Source organism: Anser anser (genome assembly GCF_964211835.1).
Source record: "Anser anser genome assembly, chromosome: Z".
Classification (NCBI taxonomy): domain Eukaryota; kingdom Metazoa; phylum Chordata; class Aves; order Anseriformes; family Anatidae; genus Anser; species Anser anser.
Genome location: NC_139723.1, coordinates 79,834,250 through 79,859,342, shown reverse-complemented (window position 1 = coordinate 79,859,342; position 25,093 = coordinate 79,834,250). Strand labels below are relative to the sequence as shown.

Genomic DNA, 25,093 nt, shown 5'->3' with positions numbered 1-25,093 from the left:
AGCTCTTCATTCAGTGCCCAATCTGTAGCCTCTTCCCATCCACTTCTTTTACACTTAGCACGTTTCTCCTCACTGGGCCTTGCTGTCCTTCTCTAGTGAAATGGCAGGGCCACCCCAGGAGTTGTCTCACTTGAGGAAAAATTACACTTAATAAGGCTTTTCTTAAAGACAGCAACTCCCATTCTCACAGCAGGCTGACCTGGGATGTCTTGCACAGAGGCACAATGTGTCACAGCCTAACCATCAGCTTCTGCAGGGCCCTGGGTCTACGTTTTGTCTCTGTGCAAGGCATGCACTTCCCACTGCACACTGTAAGCTCATCTGTATATATACTGAATGTCAGAGGGCATGCAATATATCTATGTGCTGATCACAATGGTTCTATTGAAAACTTCCCTCTCAGATATGCAGAGAATTTTATTGTGACCAGTTGGTGTACAAGGCAAAAAGAAAACTTGATTAAAATGATGGCATTAAAGCTGCTAAGGCAAGTAGTGAATGTGAGAAGAGCTGCTCTTCATGCTGCCCACACAAGGTTAATTCTCCCTCTGTAGGGTAGGGTGATGCTACTATACAGTTGTAATTTCAGCAGCACTCAGCGTTGTCACACAGAACACACTTTAAGAAGGCATTTGAAGACGTTAAATTAGTGAAATGCAAAGACAACCATGTTCTAAGAAAATGTTTTAACAGAGAAGGGAAAGAAAAGGATAGGTTTGGGCAATATTAATTAGGAAGACATGACAGAAATTAGAAAAATGAGGACGTGGATGGAACAGCAGAGGCCAAATGATTACCCCGAGGTGTCAGATAAGATGTAGATAAATTAAAGCCAGAGGAATTGCTGTACTGGTGCACTTGGAAATTCATTCCTCCAGCCGCCTCCAGCCTCCAGCCTCCAAGAGCAGCAAGCACCTGGGTGTGCCAGCTCTGCGTGACACTGAGCAGTGGGCACTGCAAGGGCAGCTCTGTGCCACATAGAGTCCACCCAAATGTTGCTGATGGGGCCCCCAATTTGGCAAAACAACTAATCTTCTTTGAAGATGCTAAAAGAGATAAGAAAACACCACTTGATGAGGGTCATAGTAGTTAATTACCCTCACCATGAAATATTTCTATTCCCTACTCAGCTTTTTCTGGCTCCTATATTGTGAGCCAAGGGACCAAGACTAAAGGTGAGAAAAGCAGTGAGGAATGAGGACCAGACACAGGAGGGGACGAAGCTCAGGAGAGGGGCTGAGACATAAGTAGAGCTTGTGTTGTGTTATTAAAAACACACTGTGGCAGTTCAAGACTGCAGCGTGGTGGCAGAAAGGTGGGGTGGGAGATGCAAGGCAGCAGGCAGGTCATGGCAGTCTGCAGTTTCAGCTTGGAAGCTGAAACAGAAAGAGCAGAAACATCGAGAGACTGGGGCATCGGCAAAGCTATGCAGGGCCCCAGGACCAGGGGCATTGCACATCAGGTCTAAAGTGCATTGGCAGCACTCCATAAGACCAAAGGGTGGAACAACAGACCCTGAGGTACATCAGAAAAATATTGCTCAGCACCTGCTCACAATGTGCCTCCAACAAACCCTGCCAAAGCTGGCAGTTTCTCATTTAATTAAAAAAAAAAAAAAAAGAACTCCTTAAATTCGTCCAAGGAAATGTGTATGTCCAAGAGTAAGGTGAGGTACTGGTAAGAAATTCCAGCCCCATGTTCCCATCCCATCTGGGTGATGATGGGTTAACTGTGTGCCTGTTTCCCCCTCTTGTAGCAGGACACTGATTCCTTTACATGGGGGTTTGAGACATATGCATGAGGAGATTTATTTATCAGCTCAAAGGTTTTTTGTTTTGAGGATTTTGTTTTTTCTTTTTCCTCTGTCTCTTCCTTTTTCTCACCAGATAAAGTAATTATTAGAAAGCTCTTGGGATGGAGATGGAGCTCTGCTTGCTGGTGTTACCAGTACTATGATTAAATTTGATTTTTTTCCTTTTTACCTTTAACCTGATTTCAAACTTCCTAAGAAAAATCTCTGCCCCAGACTTTCTCTCTGTAGCCCACAGAGCTAGGCTATGTCCTCTGCTTTTCATGATCTATGGCAATTAATTTTGTTTCAGTTCCCTGGACAATATCATATTGCCATAGCCATACAACCATGGGTTTCAGGCCAAAGTTCAAAGAGTAATGAAAGAAACCAGTAATTTTAGTGCCTGAGTTGGAACAATATAGGGAAAATTTTCCAGGTGTATTACAATACAGAAATACAGAAGTTTATATTTACTAGGTCCAAATATCATAATTATTATAATCCAAAGCAGCTAGGCTCTGAGACTTCAGATCCACAGAGTGAGGAAGGGACAGTTCTCCAGCTGATAAGGAAAGAGTTGTGTGAGTAAGAAAGTGAAGGAAGAGTTCATCAAACTCACTGCACAGCACCTCCAGCCGCTGCAGTTGGTTGGGGGAGGTTTTAGGGGGAGGAGGAGGAGCGGGAGAAGTATTAGGGCTGTGAGCCACTATTCATTTACAAACTATAATTAATTTGATGTTTAGATTAATTTCTGATGCACTCTCAAAGGTGCACTGAAAGCATTTTTCCTTTATTATAATGTTGATTGCTTATTGGGGAGATAAATCTAACTGTCAGTTATGCACTGACTTACCAAAACTTTCAGACCAAGCAAGCATGTATGCATAAGGAACAGCTGTTTGCAGCTCTCCAGTTAAAGGGATAGCTCTGTCTTTTCCCAATAACTCACATTAAAGAAAATCTATACATTCTACACAGGGACTTCTGCTTTCTTTTGTAGTTTAACAATTTATTAGACAAGAATATGTTAGCAGAATCTATGTTCTATTTATCTGTCTGTCCTTGTGTCTATCACTATTCTATCCATCTCTGCACTCAAGTGATAGATGTAGTCCATCCAGAATATGTCTAGAAGTTATGTATATGTTTGTACATACCTACTCACATACACACACAATCATTTAAAACATTTTCACTCATGGTGTAATTAGATGGAGGAACTCATTACTGCAGGGTCTTTGTGGCTACTCATTTAATGAACTTCAGAGGAGGAATGGCCATTTATGTGACTAATGGAAGTGACCGATGTTAAGAGTTAATGCCAGAAGAAAGAAAAGAGAAAAAAAAAAAAAAAGTTTTGAAAGAGATTAAAAACTTAATGCTCTGGGCTTCAAATCGATCCTTCAGCTTTGGGAACTAGGAAAAGAACCTGATGGGTTTTTCACATGTGCCTGAACAGCATGCTATTTACTGCCACCTCCTCTAAAAATACTTTGATTTTAGATAGAGTAGATGAACCCTAATTAGATACAGCTGGTCCTCCCTATGCTCAAAGGATATCATAGTTTCAAATGCAAACACCCCCATGTGTAGAAATGCCAGAGAAGAGGCCCAGTACTACTTTCATTCGGTCCAGAAGTTTCTGTTCAGAAAACAGTGACCCCTTCAACAGGCAGGCCCATTTCTGAACTCAAGACGATTGAACTGCTGAACATGGACTTAACCACATCCTGCTCTTGTGAGACTGCAGACCTACAACAACATTTAGGCTTTCCATTACATCTGTTTTTGTTTTCCCCAAATCTCTCTCATTCAAGGTGAATTTGAGCTGTAGAGCAAGTGTTTCTCCATCAGTCTGTCCGTCCATCCATCCATCCATCCATCCTCACATATTTATCTTCAACTTTTTTATATCTGTCTGTCCTTTCTCATTTGCTGTACAGGACTGCTCTTCAGCATTTTGAAGTCTGTCAGCTAGCTTGTTACAGAGCAGCTGTTCAATAGATCCTCACAGCTCTCTGCTTGGCCCCAGGCCTTCCTTCCCGCACAATATTCAAACCCTGCTATGAATATGAATTTATTATTATTTCCTCATCTGTTTTCCTAAGGCCCTTCCCAGCAGAGCATTTGAGAGGTTCATGAAGCTGAGAAACAGCATTTTCACAGTGCTCATGTTGTCCTCATTTCACCAAGGGGATGGTGAGACATAGAAAGATATTCAAAACTATTTATTAATCTTGGATGCCTCATCTGAGATGCCACGAGCCTGACTGGTCTGTTTGCGTTTTCTCAAAATATCTAACACAATGCAGGGCATGCTATGTTTATGCTCACTTCAGATGCAGTACAGGCATGCAGCCTTTCCATAACGGCAAAATCTCAGGTCCCACACTGAATGAGCACCAAGAAAAAAATAAAGAAGCCTCGCATATCAGCTCATGCACTATGCCATAACTATCTCTATCTTTTTAACATTTGTATGCCTTTGGCCCTAGTCGGTCCAGGACAGTTACCTCATGGTTGGACGTTTTTGGGGCATGGCTCAGGGGTGGCTAGATACAAGGGACCATCCCTAGACAGTGGTATAGACAAGACTACCCCTCTCTTAGGGATAAGAGAGTTTAGTCATAAGGGTAGAAGCCATGATGTGCCATTTGCACTCAGAGCCTGCAGATTTTATTTACTAATAAGAAAGTAGCCTGGGAGATCTTATTAAGGGATTTTGTGATACGTTATTCACCCAGCATAATTGGGATGTCATGCAAAAAATAGGCGTCAAGTCCACTTCTCCAAGGCAGCATTTGGTTGTACAACTACACCACAAAACCATCCTTTCCCTGCCTTATTTACTGTCTATATTCCAACACTAGCAATAATGAGTCTGATACATTGCCATCTTCCTCACCCTGTTCTGTTATTCATTCTCTACAGTAATTAAAACAAGGATGCCATGAAAAAGAAAAATACAGAAACGTGGTTAGAAGCGATGCCTTAATGCATATACAAAACAACACAAAATTAAAATTTTATACATAACATCAATTCTTGCATTTTTTAACTCTTCAGTGCTTCATTTTGTAATCTTATCATTGCTTTAGTGTATTGGTGCGTGTGATATCTTACTTTCTCAAGTAAGCAAAACTAATACATAAAATGCGATGAACATCTTCAGATAGTGTACACTGACATCACTAAGGTTGTCACCAGAAAAACAATTGGTAGATCCCCATAAAAATGAATACCTTTCCTCACCATTCCTACTTTCAACTATTTAAAATCCACAACCAAATTCAACCTCATCCCCACTCTCTCCAGTCCTGATCTGTAATATATTACATATGTATATATGTATTTATATATATATATATGTATTTTTATATATATTTGTATACATATATGTATTCATATATGCATTTATATATATATATATATTTCCCCAGTAGGGAATATGTCTGCAGATTATCAAAAATAATGAAAACAGCTGAACTAGGGATGTTTAAGATGCTAAGGGATGCTAAAATGACTATAAAATTGTAGCCTAATCTTAAGGAGGTGAATTTTCTGAGTAAACGCCTGTTGTTAGCTTGCAGCTGATTTCTGTAAATGAGTTTGTAAAAGCCAGATGGAATACGAAATTCTGAACGGAATCAGATGAAGCCTATGGTCAAAATGCTTTTGTGTTAAACCCCATGAAGAGGTGTTCTTATAACATCCTTTCTACTTTCATTAGCTAAGGGATGAGTGTATAATCATTGGAAGCATGAGTGTTAGGTAGAAAATAAGGCTTTATAATTATGATCGGTAATTCCATTTTGGGTTTATCCATCATAATTTGTTAAGGTCATGGGGATTATTAATCATAAATTGTGGAAATTGATGTTTCTGTCTATTAATAGACTCACAGAGCCTGTCAGGGACCCAAGGAGTCCAGCCTCCTGCCCAAAGCAAGGTCAGCTGTGGGGTCAGATCTCAGAATTGCTCAGGGATTTATCTAGTCAAGTCTTGAAAACCTCCAAGGATGGAAATTCATTTGGTCAGCCTGCTCCAATATTGTTGGCCTTCATGGTGAAAAAGCTTTTCTTTATATCCAGTCTATAACTCTCTTATTTCAATTTCTGTCCCTCGTCTCTTGTTGTCCTACCATCCACCACTGTGAAAAGACTATGTCATTTCTCTCTCAAAGGGCAAGTTCATCAGCCCTTGGCCATCCTGATGGACCTATGCTACACTCACTTCGCTTTGTTAGTGTCTTTCCTGTGCTGGAGGCAGGGTTGGGGGAAGGAGGATGCCCAAAACTGGATGCAGTATCCAGATGTGATCTAGTAAGTGCTGAGCAGAGTAAAGTAATCACTTCCCTGTTTGACTGCCTGTGCTCTTATTAATAGAGCTCAAAATACTCTTGGCCTCCCTTGCAGCTAGGGCACACCACTGATGAGATCCTCTAGTAATGTAACCCATGGAAAACCTAGAGACGGTGGGACTCAGCCTTCTTACACCAGCCAGGTATCAGTCCTCTTGATATTTTGACAGGCATATTTAATGTTTTAAAAGGGAGGAGCTAACATCTAAGAGCAGCTGCTTTCTTTGACTACTGAACAGACAACAAGCTTTCTCAGTTTTTTGCAGACATGACCTATAAATCTGATTTTGTGTTCTGACCATTTAAAAGAAAAAATATATGACTGTTCTAAAGAGAGGTTCCTAATTACCCTTTAAAGTCCTTCTCCAGTAAGGTTTCCAGAAATTGTAAGGTGTTTTCCCTTGTCATTGTGCATCTCCTGATATGGCTGAACAGACTGCAGAAGGATTCTTGTGTTATTGAGATTTTAAAAATGCTTATGAGAGAATAGTTTTTCTTTATTTATTTTAAGAATCAATGCAAGACCCACAGTTTTAGGGGAAACTTACATTTTTACCCCACTTTTCAAATTAAGATCCCTGTCCAAATTGTCAAAAGCCATACTGCATTTCTTAAATCTTAAGTTTTCTTAACAAAAGGCATTTTCATAAATGTGTTTTCCAGTGATATTTCTACTCCTCTCATTTCAGTAATTAAAATACAAGTGTATTTTTCCATCTCCCTCTCAAGGATGGATCAAGAGTTCATTCAGGGGGGTCATTGTGCAGGTGCCCCAGAAGCCAGAATTAGATCATGCTTTCGGCAATCAGTGATACATCTCAAATCCCACAGACTGAATATAGCTCTTCAGAGGGACTGCAGAAGGCTTTTCACAGGGCTTCACAGAGATCTCCAGGATTCAGGGTACTCATTTGAAGGCCATTAGTGGTAAATGCTTTGCTGGCAGACCCAGAGGAACTTAGCAGCAGCTACAATATAATATGAAGGTGTTTAATTCTCATTGATGTTAATGACAAGAGAAGCTAGCTGATCATCTCTGTCCATTGCAGGTAATCAAAAATGCAGAGGTCTTACACTGGCACTGAAAGGACCACAGATCTAACAGTTGGATCTGGATCAGTACCTTATCTTACATTTTAAAATGTATAACTCTTTCCTTTCTCCTGGTGGTACACAGCATGGTTCAGTGCCAGTTCACAACCTACTGATCTAAATATTAAGAGATTTTCTCTTTTCTTTTTCTTCCAAATGAGTCACTGAATATGAGGAGGTTGTTTGTTTTTTTTTTCCCTGCTGATTTCACTTTTAGTTTTGTTAGCTGTTTTTCATATAGTGGCCTCCATAAAAATAAATGTATTGGTTTGAAAAGCATGGCCAAAAGCTATTCATCACTGTTTCTGCCTTCTGAACAGAAACTTCTGGAATGTCCAACAAGAGAAGCTTCTAGTCCTTTTATGCGTATTAGGTTGTCCTAATCTACCCGTAATGGGGTGTCAGATACGCAATGACATAAAGGGGAGAGATGGTTAGTTTGCTATCTAAGTAATGATCAGTAAGGAGCAAGATTCTGTACATCACTACACACAGAACAGATCTATTTCAGAGACTCCCCAGGACAGGAGAGAACTGATAAAAAAAAAAAAAAAAAAAAAAGAGTCATTAGTGCAATTTGTATTGCACCTTCCTGGTCTGTTTCTTTTTGGTTTTGATTTTTTTTTTCTTTAATTAACCCAGGAAGGAATTTTCCTTCTCACCATGAAATACTGTCAACAGGAGGGTGATTTTATGGTGACTGTCTCTTGTAGATGAAGGAGGATGGCTGTTTTTTTCAGTAGCTGCAGTGTTCATACATAGCTTCTTTATCAAGAATCTGCAAATTCAGTGGGTTCCAAGAGAGAACATGGCATCAAAGAAATGAAGATTAACATGAGAAATGGAGTGGGACACCTCTGATGGGAGCTTCAGTAGTTAGTTTCATCTTGTTTATATGATACAACTCCAACAAAACCAATGTAAAAATAACCATCTCGATTCAGTGACACTCATAGACTCATAGAATCACAGAATGATTTCTGTTGGAAGGGACCTTAAATACCATCTAGTCCCAAGCCCCATGTCATGTGCAGGGAATCCTTCCACAAGACCAGGCCCCAGCCAGCCTAGCCTTGGATGCATCTTTAATTTAGCACCTACTTAGGTCTCACTCATAGCTTGCATAAAACCTATACTAAGTTAATTCTTTTCTTCTAGTTTTACTCCAGCAGAAGACCTTGTCTCCTGAAAAGTTCATCCACTTTTTCCAACCATGTACTTTCCCCATAAACCCTATACTGACACATCATGACCTCAGATATTCACAAGGAAGGCTCAGAAAGCAAGTCAAGACAAGTTCCTCTCATCCAAGAAAGAAACAAATACCATTCGCTTATCTGTAGGTGATTCCTTGCTGGCTAGCTTGTTCCTTATGAGGAAAATATCTATCAGATGAGTTGGAATATGATCTACATGTTAGTTAGTTAGATGAACTACAGTGCTTCTTGTTCACAGTGTACATGTATGTATATTGGACCAACGTTTGTTTCATGAGGTCTCCAAAGACTAGCTGGAGCCTGAATCATTCACTTCGTCCATCCATTCATTGGATGACTTCATCTCCTACTTAGCAAAATGGGTAGACCCACAGTCCACAGCATCAGACAAATAGTTGCTTATCCTTTATACAAGTTGTGTACACAGGAAAATAAGAGAATAAGAGAAGTTTTAACATTACCTCCATTTATAGGATGAAAAATCTGTTATCAGATTTTTGCTTCTTCTTTTCCTCTTTTTAGAAAACGTTGGTCCTGATCAGGTGGCCTGGTTGCAGATGTATGTGAGTCAAAACCCCAGATCAGGCCATGCAGTAATTTAAACTGTCCAAATTTTGGTCTAATCTTGAATTTTAATCATTTGCTTTCAATGGAGTTGTCAGTAATTTCTATATGAAAGAACAGATTGCAAAAGAGAAGAATAATAGAAATAAAAGTCTTTCTTGGTTAGAACCACGATATTCAGGGTCAGCATCTACAGCTCTCAAACTTCAGTAACTGCCTCTTTGAAGCAGTATCTGGGGAGCATCCAACTAACTATGCACAATACAAGGGACCATTTCTCTGTACATTCAAGCTCACACTGCCTCACTGTATGGAAGTAGTTGCATGCTTGGGAAGATGGGAAGGTGACATCAGGAAGATGCTCATGTATTTCTAGCTACCTTCTGCACTGGGCGTTCTGACCTTTAGAGAAAGTTAATCATGCCATCTACTTTCACTCTTCATTTAATCTCCCCTTCCCATCTGTTCAGTTTCTCTCAGCTGGAAGTAAGATGAAGAACGAGTACCAGTCAGCTGTCTCAGTGGTCCACAGCCCACACTTTGGGGCCATTTATTGTAAGGCATTAGCATCAGTTGTCACCTCTGTCATGACAGTTACTGCAGTCCATGCCAGATTAGTAGGCAAGAGCTGATTTTCTAAATATCTGAAAAGTGAAATGAACGATAGATAGATAGACAGATAGATGTGCGGTATCAGAAGGGACTGTTCTGATCCTTTGGACTGAACTCCAAAATAACATATGCCAGATACCTTGGCTCATGTGACAGGTTCAAACCTTCTGCTTGAGTCATAGCATCCCTTTTAGAAAATCTCTTAATCAAGATTTCATGTGATAGGTGCTCCACCCCTATTGCTAAACAAGATGTTCCAAAATAGTTAATTACCTTCACTATTTAAAAAATGCAGACTCAGTGTCTTATTTCCATTTTAAATTTGTCAAACGTCTGCTTCCATCCAGTGGAAATCATCAAGCTGTTTTTTTTCTGTATATATAAAAAAAAAAATACAAAACAAAACATTCTATTAGAAATTATTTATAGACTATGACTGGAATACTGTTTAACCTTCTCTTCAATAAACTGTGGCAACTCTTGTTACTTTTTCAGACCTAGAATTATTCTTGCAGTTCTGCATAATTCTTAGACTCTTTTTTTTTTTTTTTTAGAGAGATCACCTGAACTAAATGTAGAATTCCAATATGGAACTTTCATGAACCATATTTATAGGTAGCATCACCTCACTATTTCTAGAGGATATTCCCCAGAGACTGGCTTATCCACAGAATGTACCAAGCCCTATAAGTATTTCAGTGTAATCCTGAGAGCTCATGTATTTGGCTTTTAACAAGATACTTATGTTCTTGTTATAAGCACTGTTTTCTATTGTAGAATTCTTCTTTTTATGAGCTATCCACCTGCTTTTTTCCCATGGATACTTAATTTTGCATTTTGTTGGGTTAAAATGAGCACTCTCTGACTGAATCCAGCCTACACAGTGACCCAGGTCAGCCTGACTTACTTCTGTCATTATTTACCATTTCTGGTATGACTGGGAAATTTTACCAGTAATTACTTTAGATATCTTCCAGGTAGTTTTAGAGAAACTGAATAGCACAGAGATTTCAGCATGCTCCTGGAGGAGCCTACTAAGAACTCCTCAATATTATAAGTCACAATTTACAGTTTTTCTGGTGGTGTATCAGTTATCCAGTTTTTTAGAAGTTTAATATGGGCTGCTTTCCTTTTCTGTAAAAAAAATCTCTGTCAAATTCTCTAGAAGGGTTTAAGTAAACTCTATGAAAACTTACTTTATTAACCAAACTTGCAATTTCATGAAATCAGATTCATTTGATAGATTCTATTTTCCATGAAACCATGCTGATTAGTATTAATTGTACACCATTTAGGTTTTTATCATATTATCTCATATCAATATTTTCATAGTTTTACTTAGGCTTATGAAAGATTAACTAAGTTTACCCGGTCATCTGGTTTACATCCTTGGAAATTAAGAATAGATTTTTTTCTGGAGCACTTTGAAGCTTTTTTAATATTCCATAAATATCTAAAATGAACATAAATGCTTCAGCAAATTTCTTAGCCAATTCTTTGAATATTCTGGGGTTCCAATTATCCCACAGATTTGAAATATTTAATAGTAGTTGTTTAGCATAGTCATCAGTTAATAGCTGTTCATACATTACAAAATGCGTGGATGGATGGATGGATGGATGGATGGATGGATGGATGGATGGATGGATTGGATAACTGGATAGACGGATCTCACTTGGACATGATTAAACATCAGTGGAAGGTTAAATATTCCAAAAAGTCATCCAACACTATTAGACACTGGAAAAGAGCTGAAGTACTATGCCCTTGATCTGCAGACATACTCCTTTATTGAGTATTCCAGTACCCATAAATCACCTTGCAATACAATACCTTCCAATGCACACATACATTATAAAGCCACTTACATACAGATTGTATCCTGAAATTCTTTACAGCACTAAAAAAAATGCAAGACAGCAGCTAGTACATTGTGTAAAGAACATAGCAAGGTAAAGACCTTGCAAGGCAATTAAAGGAAAGCCTCCATTCTCTGATAAGACTAATAAACATGGGAAAAGAGAAACTGAACAGTCTTAGAAATGAAATGTACTGAGGTAGCGAGGAACTGCAGGGTATCAGGTCAGCTCCCGGTGGGGAGAGAGGGGTGGGATCTCCTCCCCGACACCCTTTCCCCAGAGAAGGCCCCAATGATTTGAGCACCTTGTAGTTGCTTTCCCACCAGAAAATGCCTCCTTGCCATTTCTAGAACCACCCCTTCACTGGTTAGTAACAAAAGCGAGGAACCCAAGCTCTGATGGGACAATGCCATTAATAGCCAATTATATTAATATGCAATTCCTTAACTACTAACACGAGTGTTTGGGAGAAGGAAAAGATCAGGACCATTGGTCTAACCAATTTCCAGTGTTTTCTGCAGCTTCCTCCATCTTAAGAGTCTGGTCCAGGCCCCCTCCTATCTTTTGGGTAGCAACACTTTGGGTGCAAGAGAAGCAAGGGGCATGGACTTCTGCACTGGTACCCTGCCTATGTGCACCATGTTTCTTCTCTTTCACTTCATGGGAATTTGCCTTCCACAGGCTGAGGCAGATCCTGCAGACCATAGTATTTTCCTCTTTTTTTTATTTCTCTATTTCCTCTTTTCTTATTCTTATTTTTCTTTGTTGAGAAACGGGTTGAATGACAAGGCGGAAGAGTTCAGAAGAATGAGATCCTTTCCTTAGCTAGTGACATTCTTAACTGAAGCAACAAGACGTGCTATGAAAGATCCCTCTTGGCAGTCAGAGAAATAGACTGACAGCCAGAACCAGAACAGTGCACCTTTGGCCAAAAAAAAACAATAAGCACCAATGTCTATATTTCCATTGCAATCTCTTGTGAAGTGCATCACTGAGATACTAGTTCTGTGCAGCACGCACATGGCATATATATCCATAGCTCTTCCATATATCCATAACTCTTCTTAGTTTTAGGACAAGTTAAATATTTTTTTCTTTGAGGTTCCTATTTTCCTTTTCACTGCCTGAGACCAGCCTACTTATATAAGTGGACCTGCTATAGGACTGTCTGCCCTCAGTTCCGGAGCCTGGATCAAAAGTTTGCATCTGGACCTGTCACTGACCATGGTCTTGACTTCTAGTCTTGGGGATGCTCAGTGTAGTTACCAAGCTTTGGGCTGCATCCAGAGAAAGGTTTCTGCTGAAGAGAGGCAGCATGCTATTCCAACCTGGTAGCAGATCATCAAAAGCCTGTTTTGCACATTAACTGCTAATTCTCCTTGCAGCATGCAAAGAGAAACAGAAAACTCACAAAGGCCAATTAGGGATCCATGGGAACCTAACGATGTGCTCATTCAGGCCTGTACTTAGTGCACAAACTAATTCATGGCCATGCAGAGACACTACTCACTGTGAATGAAAAGTTTACAGTTGCAAAACAGTCTTCAAACGCCCTCTGAGATAGATTGCAAATTCCCTTCTTTATCATCTCAGCCTATTAAAATATAAAATCCACCTGTGAGTAATATCAGCTACATAAAGGCAATGGTGATCGTGCTAGTGTCATGAGGAAGGCATGAAGCTCCTTCAGCAAGCCGCACTACCAAGATTTCCTGTGGAAGAAATGAGGATTTAAACTAAAGCTCCCTTCAGGACGTTACCCCTGTTTCCACTTGTAGAAAAAGTTATGTAGGGAAAGAGCAGGACAGGAGAAGCCATGGACTCCAGCGTTAGTACCTTCCTGGAAGTTGCTGTGCAGACTCAGGAAGATTAGATGCCCTGAGCTGCAATCCCAGCACATTTCTTGATTCTTTGCTGCTTTGATAAATCATTTATTAGAGCAGCCTTTTTACATAATCCCTGGGAAAAAAAAAAAAAAAAGATTTATCACAAAATCCCGTCCTCCTACCAACCATCTTAGACCAGGACATATATTTCTCTGATTATTAATTAACCGATGCACAGAAACAGCTTTGAGTTTTTTAACCTCTCCCTTTCTCTTTTGTCCTTCAAGAGTGTAGATGACAATGCAGAGGTAGTGTTCAAAACACAGATAGCTTCTTGAGCAATGGAAGTGCAAGCACCATTCTTTGAGCCCTGTAGTTATGAACTCAAGCATTAAAGCTATTCAGAAAGCAAGCATGTAAGCAATTTTCCAGGTACACTCATTCTGTCCTTAGTCATACATGTTTAAATCTGGCATAGCACCAGAAGAGTAACAAAGCTGGTTAACTGTCAATAGTGCACGTAACAAAAATAAAATGCCATATAATCTATCAGTAGATATTTGATCTGCAAAGAGAAAGGAATATATTGTTAGCATAGCTTGTTTATCTGCTTATCCCTTATCATTGTGAAATCTCAGCTCTCAGGATAAGCCATAGCATTTCTTCTTTTTGGAATCCATCCAGATATCTTCAACAACATGAAGTACAACTCCACATAAATAACAGGAAGGGGGAGAGCTGAATGCATCAACAACTTCTGTGCATATCAAGCCCCCTGAAACTGAAACAGTCAAATGAAGGTAGAGGCATTAGCTGCTCTGTCCCTAGGATGTGCTTACATGGAAAATGTGCAATTATTGGCATTTGCCCTCCTCCTTCTCTCTCCACTGCCCACCCAACACAGCCCCTCCACCCTCAGCAGCTAGGCAGTAGAGATTTCTTATATTACAGCAGTGGATATCAGTACAACTAAGGAGAATAAAATAAATAATCCAAATCCGGTCCAGATCTGTGGGCAACTGATATACCAATAGCATCAAAGTACAACTCCCAGCTCCATTATCTGGTCTAAATGAAATACAGTGAGCAAATGCACTTCTGATCTCTCTTATTAGTCCCATTTGTTAAAATGCTGTATTATTTACAGCTCTGCACAGAATGAGGAAATGGCCTTAGAATTCTATCTTAAAAGCAAAATGATTGTAAAAACTGTAGTGGCTTTGTGAGCTTATCTAACGGCAGGGTTTTTGCAGGGGTCCAACTGTATCAACATCCCAGTACCAGGACTTCCCACCCAATTAAAGGTCTCGCCTTGGCAAAAGTAGAAAAATAGTAGATTTCTATCACACTTGGCAGTATTTCTGGTGGAGCTTGTATACATAAGGATTTTGATTCAGCAATTAACACCACTTTGAGGAATGACCCATATAGGCACTAGCCAGTTAACACATTCTTACCTTGAGATGTGAGTCCCAGCTGCAGAACAGCAGCTAAACAACCAGTGGGATTTACAGTGTGATTCATTTGGACACAGCTAGCTGTCTCCCCCATCCGCCCTCCCCCCCCCCCAAAAAAAGACAAATTTCATTCTACACTCCACTGACTGTATTGGCTAGACCTCCATTGATTCTTTTAGGATCCCAAGGTGATTTCCTCACAAATGGATGCATGTGTAGACACACTCTAAATGTACGTGTTCAGCCAGTAGGAGGTACATTGCAACAGGACCGGTCACAAGAGTAGAAATCAAAGTTCACAGGCAAGGTTCTCCAACAACATGATATAAGCAATTGTGCAGCTGCAGCCAACTCAGCTTTGATATTTGGTAGCTGTGTCTATATTAGTAAAGTAAATGTACCTGGCACTTTTCTCGAGCACTGGTGCCAGCTGGCACAGGATGGCCCACACCCAAACTATTAAATCCTGTTACTTTCCAGAATATCATGGCAACCTCCAAGCTAACTACTGAAAACAGCTTCTGTTCTGTGCTAATAATCACACTGCGCCCAGGAATTGTTTGGAGTTAGGCATAAGCCAAACTATGTCAAGAACCTTTCTAAAAATTCAGTGGGATACATGATTGGGCTTCAGTTTCTCTGAACTTCCCTGGCACAGTTTTAGTTTACTGTTAGAGCTGATGGGTCTTGGATGGCAGTATTAGCAGTCCAGAGGTGATTTTAAAAAGAACTGTCTTTCACTGCAGTTATATTCAAGGACCTGAGGTAGCTAGACAGCAAATTTCAAGTTGAAGATCAAGTAAAGTATTTCCAAGGGAGCTTCCAGCAGTATTTAAAGGCTGAATCAACTCAGGTGAAATCAGGAAGTGCTTAGTTTATTCCTTTGCTGAGATCAAATCACAGGGCCTTGTTGAATGATAGATTATTCAACTAGTGAAATGTAAACTGGGAACATTACCAGGTGCTTACTGGCTAAGAGGTGATTGCAAATGCAGATCCACTGCCATTTAATAATACTTCAGCTCATTACTCACCACAACTCTCTAGTTTTCTGTTCAGAGATTGATGACTGCCATAACGTTTGAGCAACACTTCTGCTCACACCTTTAGAGCTGCAGTGTTGGTTCCTCCTCATCCAGGTGGCTGGCAGGACATCTGTGTGGAAAGTCAGTTATTTGGAGCCTCAGCTTCAAGAGGGGAGGATGAGGAGGGATGCCTATTTATTTCATGGGCCTCCCTCTAAAAAACACATCTGCCACACTTAATAAACCTGTTGTCTCACTTTGAGGCTGAGATCATAGGCTAGATGACCTCTCATAAACCTTTGTTATTAGCCAAAGGCAGGGAGTACAGCTTTTATGCAAGAATGAGGTGGTGTGTTTCTGTATATTTGTGTATTCGTGTGTGTGCAAGTCTTTTCCAAACAAAAGCCACCCTCTGTCATGTTCGAGCCTTGCTTTCGAGGAGGAACTAGACCAGAGAGGACGTGCTGCTGAATGCAGTCACGGAACAGCCCAAGGCTGTAAACCATGCCCGGTGCTGTTGTCAGGAGCAGGTGTATACCTGGCAGCAAATGCTCAGCATTATCTTTTTTGAGGGGCTCTAAAGCTGTCTCTTCATTTCAGCCTGTCTGTTGAGAGACACTGGGTTCCTGGGGCTGGTTTGTGCTGCCAAAGCTTTGCAGGGGTGGGAAAACAGATGGCTTTGTCTGGACTGCAGGCTTGTCCAGGCTAGACTTACCTAGAGTTTTTGATCAGAAATATTTTTGGCACACAGGGACATTTCTGGCAAAAGTAGCACAGGAAATTCTTGTACAATGTGATGGCTCCCTGTCTCAGTCATATCTCAGTCTCCTGGTCACTCTAGCTGAAGTCAGGTATGGTATGTGCAAATGAGGTCTCCTCCTGGAGCTAACATAAGAAAAAAAATAAATAAATAAAAACCTTCGTCAAAGCTGAATGAGTCAGATGCACTGCATCTAGCTTGGTTCTGAGCTATTTTGCCTCTTCTGATCCTCTTCCACTGAGACAAAGAATGGGTGGCCTGTAGGTACATTATTCAATCACTATGGGTGCTTCTGCTGCTGGATGGAGTCCATGGCTGATTAGATGGTGTGCTGGCAAGGTATGAAACTACTTACAGAAACCATGTTAGGAAAGCACTAGTGTTCATATTTCTCAACTGCAGCATCAACATAAAGTAAAGGTCTGCAGTAATTGCCAGTTAATAAAGCTCCTCATATTCTTAAGTGGCCAACAATCAAACTATTCGTGCCAATGAATACCATAATGGAGAGCTTATTAAATTCACATTTTGCTTATATTGCCATAATAAGGAGGTAGCAGTAGGTATATGAGGTTCCCCTCATTTTGAATATTGGAAGGCAAGGAAAGGTTATGTTGGGGAGTGAAGGAGGGTCTAGAAAGAGATGTTACTCAGTCACAGTGGAGGAAAAAAGAACAAGACAGAGAACAAGTGCCTTGAGACCATGCATCACATCTGCTCTAGGGTGACCCAAATCTTCCATGTGCTGGTACTGTGGCACCAGCCTTTGGATCCCCATGCTTCACATAGTCTCGTGTCTGAACTGGCACTCAGACCAGGCACAGCGTCCTGGGACACCAATCTGTAACAACCCCTCCTACCCTCCGTCCCCCATTGGCAACCATCCTCTCCTCACTTTCCAGCCCACCCTCCTACCTGCTCACTCCCTCCCTCCTGCCACCCTCACCCCCTTCCCCATGTTCATTCTCAGTGGTCGTTGCATGTACATGCCTTGGCTCCCTTCGGCTCATTAAGCCCTCTGCCTTGCCTCATGTTTTGACAGGTTTTGTGAGTTTTGACAATCCTGCCAGTGCCCAAGCTGCCATCCAGGCCATGAATGGCTTCCAGATTGGCATGAAGAGGCTGAAGGTGCAGCTGAAGAGGCCAAAGGATGCTAATCGTCCCTACTGAAGGGTTATGGGAAACACTGGATACAAAGCACTAGCACAGGTAACTGCATGGGGAAGGGGGTGTCAGCTGTGGTTGTAGCCTCTCCTTTGTGCTGTAGACCCTCAAAAAGATTCAGCTCTGCAACTCTCTGGCTTCTGCCTTTTCCACTTAGGCCTCTGGCTAGAGCCACACCACACAGACACACACCCACACATAAACCAGGAACTGTTTGTGCCTCATTAGAAAGAGAGATGGAAGGATGCTTAACGAGGGTTCCCCACCCCAGTAGCATCCTGCATCTCTCCAAAGTCTTCCTGGTCACTAGAGGGGAGGCAGCAGCTGTCCTGATTCCCCTTGCTCGGCCAAAGACAGCGTTTCTGGTGGCTGAAGAAAATCAGCAATTAAGCGATGGGACTGGGCTGCAGATTAATCCCAGGTGACTGGACTGGGACAGTGTCTGTCTCAATAGCTCTGTGTTGCAAATGTTTCAAAGCATTCTTCATTCTTCATGCGGTATAGTCTGTATCCAATTTCATCCCAGCATAATAACTATATGTAAATATGTCTCCGTGACAACTAAATAACACCTAATTTCTTTGTTCCCAAACCCAAGAAATTAATAGGAGGATCCATGCTGTCATCTTGTTCAGTTGCTGTTAACTTCTGTGTATAGATAAAACCCAAACAAAGCCAAGGAAGCTCTGCTTGAGTGAGGACCTAGACGTATCCGAATGAGGGTCTCAATGTTAGACTCACGTGCTTTGTGTTGTTGGAAAGGAGACAGCTTGATACTACCAGGAAACTTCGAAAACATGTAACAGTGTCAAAAATATCAGAAGCAGCAGCTTGTTTCATTGGAATTTCAGCCTATTAGCAATAACAAAAATGGAGATGTTTCCAAAAATGGAAACATTTTCCACTGCTGACTGGCCTTTCCATTAGATAATTCTTTGAGAAATTAAATATATAAAATGTACGTGTTTGCTGCAGAGATGGCAAGTCTCTCTGCTGTTACAGCCATTCCATACCAGAGATTCCCCAACAAACCCAGCACTTGGGGTCACCCTAAGCTGCAACGAGCATTTTACATTCCTAAATTAGTGACAGAGAGATGGGTTAGGTAAGCTTTCTAGGCCATTATGACCATAACATCTAAGATTTAGTGATTTTAATTCAGGCCTTTTTGACACACTTACAGTTCAGGCAGAAAGTCCCCATCTTCAGCCCTCCCAAAGAACTATGAACTGATCCAATTTTCCACTGGTATTTCTAGTATCTTTGAAAATACCTTACTGTGGTCTTCAGAGCAGTATCCTTTCTATTGAGAATTAAGGAACGGGATTAAAATGTCTTTGAAAGAGGTTCTGCACTGAACAAAACATGGAGCAGACTAAGAAAACTTCCAATAAATGTATTAGGTGCATGTGCTAATTTCAAAGGGGCTTTTAGTACCTCTCTGGCAACAATGACTCAAGATACAACTTCCATAGTCCAGAATATCCTTTATATGTGACTATACGAAGATAATTTTCAATGCAATTTCCTCTTCACATACCTCTTTTCTTTTCCTTGCTTTTGACAAGGCTTCTTGGAAGCTTGAAACCAAAATATGCTTCCATATTGAAATGCTTTTTGCTTCATCACACTGGCTTTTTTACTGCAGGTTTTGCTCAGAAGCGTTGGGAGAGAGCGGGAGATGCATGCATGATGCTATTTTGTTAAAGCAGGGACTGTCTTTTCGGGGGAGATTTTCAGTAGCACCTGCAAAGGGATGAAGGAACACATGTATCTCCCTAGTTGTTTGGCACCAAGAAATAGCTTTATATTGTAGCGTAACTGTGACACTGAGGATATGCTTGTTTCTTATGGTTGTGCAAGAAAGTGCAAGGCTGTATACTCCAGTGTTGTTGAAGATCCATAGGTAAGAGTTTGTGGTGTTTTCCGTATCATGGATCAGCATGAAGTGCTCCAGGTCTAGCTTTTCATAACCAGGCTGACTTTGAGGTCTTAGCTTGTTTCCGCCCAAAAAATCTCTCAGTAATAGGACTAGGATTTGTTGGTTTGTTTTTTTTATTGTTTGTTTGTTTTTTGTTGTTTGTTTGTTTTCCCAATAAATCATACAAAAAGGAATCAGCTGGTAAGATGGCAATAAAATTTCAAATCTCTCTCCTAGAGCATTTTTTTTTAATTTGCTTATCCAAAGCATGAGAAAAATCTTGAGTAGTTGTCTATATTTAGAAAGTCCTTTAGCTTTCCAGGCTTTTACTTTGTTTTTAATGCTCCAGCCAAATCATTTCAGTTGTTACCACCAGACTACTTACATCCTCTGCCTCTATCAAAGGTACAGAGAGTCCCTGTCAAAATGTAGTAAATGCAGCTCAAAGGTCCTTATTCTCTTTTAGACTCCCCCCTTGATGAACCTATTGAAGGAGCTGAAGAGGTACCTGTCTTGTAGCAGGAGGGAGTTATCCAGGAAGAAAATTTCGCTTGGGGGTTTTTGTGGTTTTGGTTGGGGTTGTGGTGTTCATTTTTGTTTTTGTTTTTGTTTTTTGTATCTAACAAAAGGGATTAGTCAAGTGTATGTGGCCCTGGAGGGCACTGAAGGAGTGTATGTATCCCAAGGAAGGTTCTGATTTAGCATGGGAGGTTGTCAGGTCAGACTGAAGAGGACATTTAGTGACAGGCATGGGTAGTCAAAAGCTCAGAAGGGCTTAGATACAGATCTCTCTTTAGCTTACTTGCTTTCCAGTGCTAGGAGGCATCCATACCGGCACCCCAGAAGCAAACACAGGATTTTTAGTCATGATGGCCCAATACAAAGCAGTTTCCAGTCAGGGCACAGAGCTAACCCCTCAGTAATTAGCCCTATTTAGAGGTGGGTCAGTTGTCCTTGGCTCAGCACAGTGTTATTGTACCCCATGGCTGGTTTCATGTGCAGCCTACAGTCAGCCACCAAATATCACTGGGAGTCTCTTGACACACCTCCTCAGTAGACAGTAGCATTAATGCAACAATAAGTTTCCTAAAACCACTAGGGTACAAGCCAGCTGAGTCCATGGGCACAGATATCTACTGCAAGGCTAGAAAACAGGTAGCTCCCTTAACTGGAAGAAACACAATAACTCCTGTATGTTTTTTATCTTCTTTTACTTTGGTCACAGCTCTTCAAAGTCCTTAGTTCCAGTCTGAAGCATGTGAACAACCATATTGACATCAGGGCAATTACTCATGTGCTTCAAGAGTATGCTCAAGAAACTTTTTCACTGAGGATTTTCTAAGAAAAAGTTTTGTTTTAACAAACTCCTTTCCAAAAATAAGAAGCTGCCAACAAAAAACTCAGGCAGCACCCAGTTTGATGTAATCCATCAGAGTGTTTTTTCTCAACCAAGAAAGAAAGATATTAGCTCCATTTTAATTATACATGCACTTTTTTGTTTTTTTTTAACTTACAAATCTCCCTTTTGGGACACAAGCAGTCTAGGCCACAGTGATTTGAAGTCTTTTGTTTTCCTTGCAAGTGCTCTAAAGTTGCTGTCAAATACTGAAAGGGTCTCTGTGATGTGGCAGATAAGCCCACAAGCTGCTTCAAGCAAAGCCCTGAAGAATTCAGATAGCAAAACATTTCCAAAATGGCCACCTCTGTTCTCTTTTTTCTTTATAATTAAAGAGGTGGTTATAGCAGGGGAAAAAATAATATATATATATATATGTAAGAATGGGGTTGGGGGAGCAGAAAGCAAAAGAAAGAGGATCATTTGAGGCAACTCTGCCAAAATCAGTATATTATATTATAATTCCCCCCTTAGGATCAGAAAGCAAAGATTCAGAGGCACTTCGTGTGTCTTTCAGATAGCAAATGCATGAAATAATGAAGAAATAAAAATACTGAAACCCACAGCTCACTTGGGTGGCCATTCCCAAGAGCCCTTAGGTACCCTGCAGTATGTCTAAATTGCAGTTGCACATAAGAACAGTGAAAATCCTGTCCATTCCCCTTCTGTGGCTCTGTTTCAGTCACTGGTTGTTAGAAAATTTTCCACCTCAGGTACACTGCTGTTGAAGTTTTATTTAAAGCTAAAGATGGAGAGATGTTTGGATGGATCTAACCTGGAGCACTGACTGTTGTGAAACTGAGTGATACAAAGTGAGTGTGAGTGAGACAAACTGAGAGAGGTGCAAATGAGGCAGAAGAGAGAAAAAAAAAGAAAAAAAAAAAACGGTCATCAGTAAGATTTTTTTATAAGCTGCTCTCGTAAGAAGAGTAGTGTCAAATCATTAAAAGAATGCATTGTCCAGGCAACCTGCTTCTCCAAAATTCCAGAGGAAATAACGTAGGCCAAAGTTTGAATACAAAATAAAAGATGTTCAGATCCTCCCTCACAGCTTTCTGAACATGTACTGATGTGTGGCTTATTGTAGAACATGTGAGATGCTTGTTTCTGCAGCTGGCTGGAATAGGTGATGTGGTGTTTTTTTTCCCATAGGAAATGCCATTTTTTCCATTGGCATATATATGCTATTAAACCAAATAGGTAAACTTTGCATTTTGAATTTTCTGTTCTTTGATAAGAGAAAGAACAAAACCAAAAAAACTCATTTTAAAGTAATCAGACATTAGCAGCCAAAAATCAAACAAAGAAGCAAAATTCCAATCATTCCACTCATGACAAAAAAAATAATGTAAAACGTAAATGGAACATTTATGGCTTTCTCCTTTTGTCATTTCAGATAGCTTCAATGCAAAGTCAAATGGAAGTGTACTTTTTACTGAATTTTGGGTTGCTTATCCCTCTCAGATATGCTTGTATAACCTCCAGTGAGAGGCTGTTCTGCAGCTGCATTGATCTCACTGTTGCCTGCTAGGCTCTTCATCTTGAGATTCAGACTAAATATCCTTTATCAGGACCTAATCCCATTTCTTGTAGTTATGCCTCCTACAATCATGCTAACCAATTCCTCTTCCTCCTGCACAGATTATTGTCATTTCCCTCCTTTAGTCATCATTTAGATCATTTAGGACTTGCTTACATTATGGAAATTTGCACTAGCATAATTACATCAAAACAGTACTCTAGCACAAGCTTTAATATAAGTGAATAAAGTGGGAATGAAATCAGCACAGCTTCATTTGGGAAAGTCTGTTTAGGTACTGGAAAAACATCAGCTCAGCCAATTTTTTTCTTTGGATTACTTTTCCTCTTAATTTCCACTGACAAATGTGATTAAATTAAACGTCCCTCACAGTGTGTTTGTAACCCAAACTTCACACTGTTGGGTGCGTATGTGAGAGAATGGAAGTGAATGTAACTGGGGGAGTCTGAAACAAAACTGTTTAAGGTGTTTGCAAAACCGACAAGAAAACCTTTTACTTTTCAGGTTACTTTTCATTTTTAACCTGTCTGCCCATTTAAATTGCTAATAACTTTATTATGGTAAAATTCTCATGTCTGTTCTATAAACCACAGTTTCAATACCAGAGCATGCAAAATCCCATTTGCTAATTATTGTAGTTATTCTAAGATTGGCACACAATATAATGCACTGATGGAAAACGACAATAATTAATTACTGCATTTACTGCAAAATTACAATCAGTAATTACTACTCTGAGACTGAATTCCATTCAGCAATATTTGGAACTTGTTCTTCCTCAAAGCAGGGCAGCTTTTCAGGAGTATTGCTGTGTTTGCATCTAAATGAGTCCATGTAGGTCACTAACGGATCCGCACTGTTTGTCATGGGAGTGATAGAGCAGCACAATGCAATACCATAACACTTGCCTTCAGTTCAGAGCATGAATTCTTCATTAAAACCCATGTCCGCATTTTTTTTTTTGAATGTTAGATAATGCAATTATTTCAAAATTAAATAATAGATATGAAAGCAACCTCCCAGTTCTCATCCCACTGTGATACAGTTTGTCCTGATGCTCTAAAGTAAACTTCCTGAGGCTTTTGAGAACTTCTCCCAATGACACAGGCAGCAAGCAGCCTGCTGAGCTGTCCCTGCTGTGGAAAGGCCAGGACCTTGGTATGGTTGTGCCACATTTGAGGGCTTCCAACAGGAAAACCCCAAAGCCCCAGCATTGACTGGGAGTGGGAAGGGATGCTATATGCAGCCCCTTGAGCAACAAGATTACTACAGCATCTCGTATGGACCACATCATGCCCACCAGCTGGGTAGGGCAGATTTAGAGCCTCCCCATGCTAATTCCTTCAGTTAATGGCAGCTGCAGTCACCATAAGGCAGTAGGCTCTGAAGAAACTTTTTCATTAGGTTCAGCCAGCACAAAGATTTGCTGGGCCGGTACACAAGGGACTGCAACTTGAAGAAAAACTGGAAAATTTATGCAAAAGAGTAGATGTTTTAAGGAGCAATGATTTGAAACAAGAGCCAGAGATGGAAAAACACAGGATGGCAAAAACATAGCCAAAATATCTGTTCCAGCAGCAGCAAACTTTGACAGAATAGGTATAAAGAGAATAAGAGGGGGGAAAGACCCAGGATGAGAGAGTCATTGAAAAATTCAGGATGACATTTAAAAACAAGCATGGTCATTTTCCTACAGGATCTTAAAATAAGGGACACACCAGCAAATTATTTTGATACTAGGGCACTGGGGAGAGCAGTACCTGCTAATGAGTGGACAGGAAAGAAGCGTGTTGTCAGTTCGCAAACACAAGTACCTAGGGAGAGAACAAAGGGCAAGTCATTCAAATCTCAACGTAAGAGACCATAAGGTCTAGGACTTCGGGCAAGAGATGTTCTTCTTAGATGTCCCTGTGCTTCATAAGCATGAAGACTAATAGGTCTGCCTTTGGTGAGCTTAACTGAAAGAAAACATCAGCATTGTGAAGATGCTTCTTTGTCCAGATAAAGGCAGTGTGGATGGTACAGGCTGAAGGCAGGGCACAGCACTCCAGCCCTAAGGAAAAGTAAACTATCAGAGAAGGTTAATGTGGGAAACTGGAAACTCCTGATAAAGTCAAAGTTACAAGTCAGCTCCAACACATGGTTCACAGGACTCAGGTCACTTGTGTAGCATTGATCGGTAGGCTGAAAATGATCTGATCTTTTTGCTACTGACCTTTCAGAGCTACTGCAGAACCATGAATTGAAGCTGTATGGGGTAGTGTTTGGCACTTACATGGTAGGTATAAAGGAAAGGGAGGCTAAAAATCTCCATGAAATTTACTCTGCAGGGGAATACTGCTACAGGAGCTGGCAAGAATCTTAATAAGGGGTTGCAGAGTGCTCCATCAATGTGAGCACCTTAAATTGATGTCCTTATGGTTTGGAAGGCATATACAATCAGCTGCACTAGAACACTGTTTCTCATTCCCACAGTTATATCCAGTGATATATCAAATGCAATAATTG

The 25,093-nt window shown here is 40.5% G+C and overlaps 1 protein-coding gene across 14 annotated transcripts in view; it reads left to right on the top strand.

Annotated features, from left to right (window-relative positions):
• CELF4 (CUGBP Elav-like family member 4) overlaps positions 1-25,093 on the top strand; it is a 703,073-nt gene that overhangs the window by 654,165 nt on the left and 23,815 nt on the right. For all 14 annotated transcript variants that reach the window (XR_014576795.1, XR_014576796.1, XM_083817852.1 and 11 more), the window contains exon 12: positions 17,607-17,773. Coding sequence is in view for 12 of the 14 variants with exons in the window: in XM_083817852.1 (XP_083673978.1) it covers positions 17,607-17,734 (128 nt within the window). In the remaining 2 variants the exon portion in view is untranslated. The remainder of the gene's footprint in view (positions 1-17,606; positions 17,774-25,093) is intronic.